This window comes from Pteropus alecto, unplaced genomic scaffold (assembly GCF_000325575.1).
Source record: "Pteropus alecto unplaced genomic scaffold, ASM32557v1 scaffold85, whole genome shotgun sequence".
In the NCBI taxonomy this organism is placed as follows: Eukaryota; Metazoa; Chordata; class Mammalia; order Chiroptera; family Pteropodidae; genus Pteropus; species Pteropus alecto.
Window position 1 is genome coordinate 291,842 of NW_006436280.1, and position 4,547 is coordinate 296,388.

The 4,547-nt window shown below is 38.3% G+C and overlaps 1 protein-coding gene across 1 annotated transcript in view; it reads right to left on the reverse strand.

Moving 5' to 3' along the window:
* Nucleotides 1-4,547, reverse strand: part of SMARCA1 (SWI/SNF related, matrix associated, actin dependent regulator of chromatin, subfamily a, member 1) — an 84,531-nt gene that overhangs the window by 26,109 nt on the left and 53,875 nt on the right. Inside the window, 1 exon segment of the mRNA XM_006911764.3 lies at nt 1,565-1,687. Coding sequence (XP_006911826.1) covers nt 1,565-1,687 — 123 coding nt within the window.

Here is a 4,547-nt window from a genome sequence, read left to right on the forward strand (position 1 = left end):
GAAGGAAATGCGCATACAACCCCAGGAAGCTCAGAGAATTCCAAAAATCAGGGATCCAAAGAGGCCCACACCAAGACACATCATAATTAAAATGCCAAAGAGTAGATGCAAAGAAAGAATATTAAAAGCGGCAAGAGAAAAGCTGATAGTTACCTAGAAGGGAACACCCATAAGACTGGCAGCTGATTAAGAAACTATGCAGCACAGAAGGGTTTGGCACAAAATATTCAATGTAATAAAGACCCAGGATCTACGACTAAGAATAGTTTATCCAGCAAAACTATCATTTAGAGGCGAAAGACAGATAAAGAGCTTCCCAGGCAAAAATAAGCTAAAGGAATTCATCAACTCCAAGCTAGTATTACAGAAAATGTTGGAGGGACTTCTTTAAGAAGAAAAAACATGTATTGAAACATGAAGAATGGTAATAACTACATATCCATCAACAAGTACCTCAAATGGAAAAGAATTAAGTGTTCCAACCAAAAGATAGAGTGGCTGAATGGATAAGAAAACAAGACCCCTATATATGCTGCCGACAAGAGACTCACTTCAGATTAACAGACACACAAACTAAAAGGAAGGAGATGGAAAAGATATTGCCTTGATGGACCTATAGGGTATTACACTGAATGAAATGGGTTGGATAGAGAAAGACAATATTGCATGATTTCACCTACATGTGGAATCTAAAGAATCAACAACAAGAACAACAACAAAATCGGGAATAAACTCATAGATACAGAGAATATTTAGAGGGATACTAGATGGGAGGGGCCTTGGAAGGACAAAAAAGGCAAAAGGATTACGAGGTACAAGTGGATAGTTGCAGAACAGATGTGGAGATGTAGAATGTAGCATGGGGAAGATGGTTAATAATGTAATAAATATGTAAGGGAGAAAAGCGGCACTAGATTTAGTGGGGTGATCGCTTTGTGGGTTATGTGGATCTCTGATCACTATGCTATACAACCGAAACTGGTATATTATTGCATGCTAACTATAATTGAGATAAACTCATTGAATTGTACAATGTAAATATAAACAATAATAAATATAATTGTCTATTATATTTCAATAAAGCTGGAAAAAAATTAAGAAAAAAGTTTCAGAAATCTCTCATCATTCGTTGTATCAAAGTTCTTCCCAAGAAAGTACGAAAGGCATTTTGAAAATTATGAAATTATTCCACAAATAATTTCATAAATAATTTCAGGACAGTTCGCATCACTCAACAATGTATATTTAAATTTTCAGGAATATGCTAGTAATTTTTGTGTATCAGTATTCATATGTAGATTAATTGGCCTAATTATAATTGATTAAATACATGTCTTTTTAATAATGGACACCTATATTTCACATTTTTGTATTTCCAAAAGGGTGTATTCTGTGAAAGAAATAAAAAAAATAGAGATATTTGGTCTAAACATATACAAAGTAGCCCTGGGTTTTATTAGTGTGTCCAGTCAGGGTATTGAGCCCATACAATAAAAATTAAGTGATATATTTTCTTTTTACTATTGGTTGACTAGAATTATTTCAGCCACTTTAAATATTTTACTTGTGTGAGGAGTTTTTCCTTTTCTTCAGTCTCTTCTGCTGTAAGAGGTTCAGCTCCATCAATCTTTTTTTGCTCCTCTCTTTGAGCCACAGCTTGATTTGGGATATCAGGGTTCCTTGGGACCTATAAATCAAGAGATGAGTTATGAATAAACTGTTGAGAAAAATTAATTAAGAGTATATATACATGTATCAATTTTTAAAGTTATTTCAACAGTAAACACCTTAAAGTCATACCAGAATGACATATGATCTTCTCCACATTCCTACTTCCATGATATTACCAAAATAAAAAAATTAAGTGTGCCACATGGCATTTGAGAGTTAAAATAAATTGCTAAGTGCCACATTATATTCTGGATTTAATTATATTGTGGAACAAAATATATCCTTATAATATTGTAATACATGGTAATAACAGTAATATCATCATACCCAGCACCAACATTATACAATAAAATATCAAGGTGAGAAGAAACAAAAAGTTTGGCAGTACAAAAAGAGCCCATATTCACCCATCAATATAGACCAGGGTAGAGAAGTACACCTGAAAATTACATCCAACACTCTGATCAGTTCATAGTGCAAAAAGAAAGGAGTGCTTTTATTGCCTGCCAGGGTATGGAAAGGGAGAGCATCTTCACATCAAATGCAAGAAGTCGAGAAGAAGTGACAGGATAATGGAGAAGCAAGAAAAAAAAAGATAATATATATAAGAGGGTAGGAGTAGCAGAGTAAACACAGAGCTGTGATAAGACCCACAGTCCAGGGAAAAAGACTACAGTAGCAGTGGCCAACAGAAATTATAGTGTTCTGGATACAGAGCTGCAAATATACTCACAATTAAGGAGGAGAGAGTAAAAGTTCAAAAGAATGAGGACAGAAGCTTAGCTCTCCAAGGAAGCAGTCAGTCACCTCAATCTCAAAATTGTAGCCCCAGGGGCCTCAGCGTGTCACAGTGAACACAGACAACCAGGACAATTCAGCAGTGTGGAGCGGCATTTATTTGTATGGAATGACAAAGTAATCGTCACTCAGCCCAAAGCCTCACATCATTTCTGTGTGCGTCTGCAGAGATGATGCAGCGCATTAAGAGGTCAGGTACATAACTTGTGTAGTACATTTTACAGCATGCCTTTACATGCAAAAAGAAAAGGGTTGACAGTAAATCTTCTACTGTTTAGAAAGTACACCTATCATAAATGACTCATTCCCTCTATGCGTATCAGATGATTTTATTACAATGTAATTATAATACATATTATAGCATATTTTTCTAATTTTGATATTAGAAATTAAGAAATATATATATATATTTCATAGTTTGAAGCTATATCACTGTAGCCTAAAAATAAATATTTTTGAAAACTATTACATCCAACAGTTGTTTAAATATAAAACCTACTAACTAGGCATTAAAAAGAAATAACCAAAAAACAGGCTCATTTGTAATCTTCAATACCAGGCAAATTATTAAGTATTGACTAAATGTCTATCATGTCTGTAGCACTACGATAGGTATTCACTGAAACACAAAAGTAGTGGACAAGAACCTTGCCTGTAGGGAGCTAGTTGTGGAATTTTGAGCTGTACCTTAAGAACTCAAAGGATTTAGGGAGATGGAGAGAAGGGAAAGAAAATTCTAGGCAGGAGAAATATGAGGAAAAAACATAAAGGCAGAAATGGGCGGGAAAGAGCACACAGGGTTTATGCTGAGAATGGATAAGAAACAAGGGCAGGTGGAGACAGATTTAGAGGGCCTTCTGAAACTGCACAGTAGGCAACAGTAAAGCACTGGAGATTTTTGAACAAGGGAATATAGTCAAAACATAGTGTTTTCACCTTTAAGCCTTGTGCTGGATGGATTGAAGTAGAGAAGTGACTAGAGGTAAGTGAACCAGCTAAACTATTGTAATCTAAAAATGATGTATGATCACCTGGACTAGGACGATGGCAAATGGAAATAGAAAAGATATGCTAAAAATGAAATGTAGGACCAATATGACGTAGATGATAGAGGCTCTGTTCATCCCTCTAGCGACCAAATCAAAGTTGTGACGGAAACAAAGAGCAAGCAGCAAGAAAAATCTCCTGAGATATTGATGAACAAGCCATACAACTAGGGAGAAATCCAAGAAAGCACCCTGCAATGGCAGAAGGTAGGACCGGGCGAGGACATGGGGCTGCCCGGTCTCGAGCGGCTGAGTGAGACAAAGGCTGCGGCAGCATCAGCTGCAGACGCCTCTTGAAGGGGCTGCATCCATGTGCGGATTTTCGCGGTGACAGACCTGCTTGCTCTGAGCACCTGTGCCGATTCAGCTGCACACAAGGAACACAAGAGACTTACAGGGAGACACTGCCAGAGTGAAGGTCAAGGTGAGACTTGCTCTGTACAGAAGTGCTGGTGGTATACATTGTTCCCTATTGAACCCTCCCAGCTCCTAGTGCACAGGCACAGCACCACCATAACCGTGAGGTCACTGAACTGGATAAGAGAGGTCACTCCACCCAGAGGATTCCCTGAAACTCTGCCTCCCCAACTCACGGCCCCGCCCAAGCCACATCCAGGTGCGTCCTTGGCAAGTCAGGTGCTCCTTGCTGAGCCAACCTCAAGACTCACACTGATGGTAGCTGGCCTTGGTTTCCAGCATGGCCTCTTGAGGCAACTATGAGCACAACATCTGTGGATTGCTTGCTGAATCTTAACAGGTAGCCCCAGAGAAGCGGAGGTTTGGGCTAAGTTTGGCCTGCAGCTGAACTCTTCTCAAGATTGTGCCACTGAACACCTACTTCACAAATCCACACTAATAAGACCGGGAGACTTAGGAACTTTGCTTAGTACATAGAAACAGACATGGAAAGGCAGCCAAAATGGGAACACAAAGAAACAGAAACCATATGAGAGAACAGAACAGAGATCCAGATATAATGGAGTCAAGTAATCTAATAGGCACAGAGTTCAAAACACTGGTTATAAAGATGCT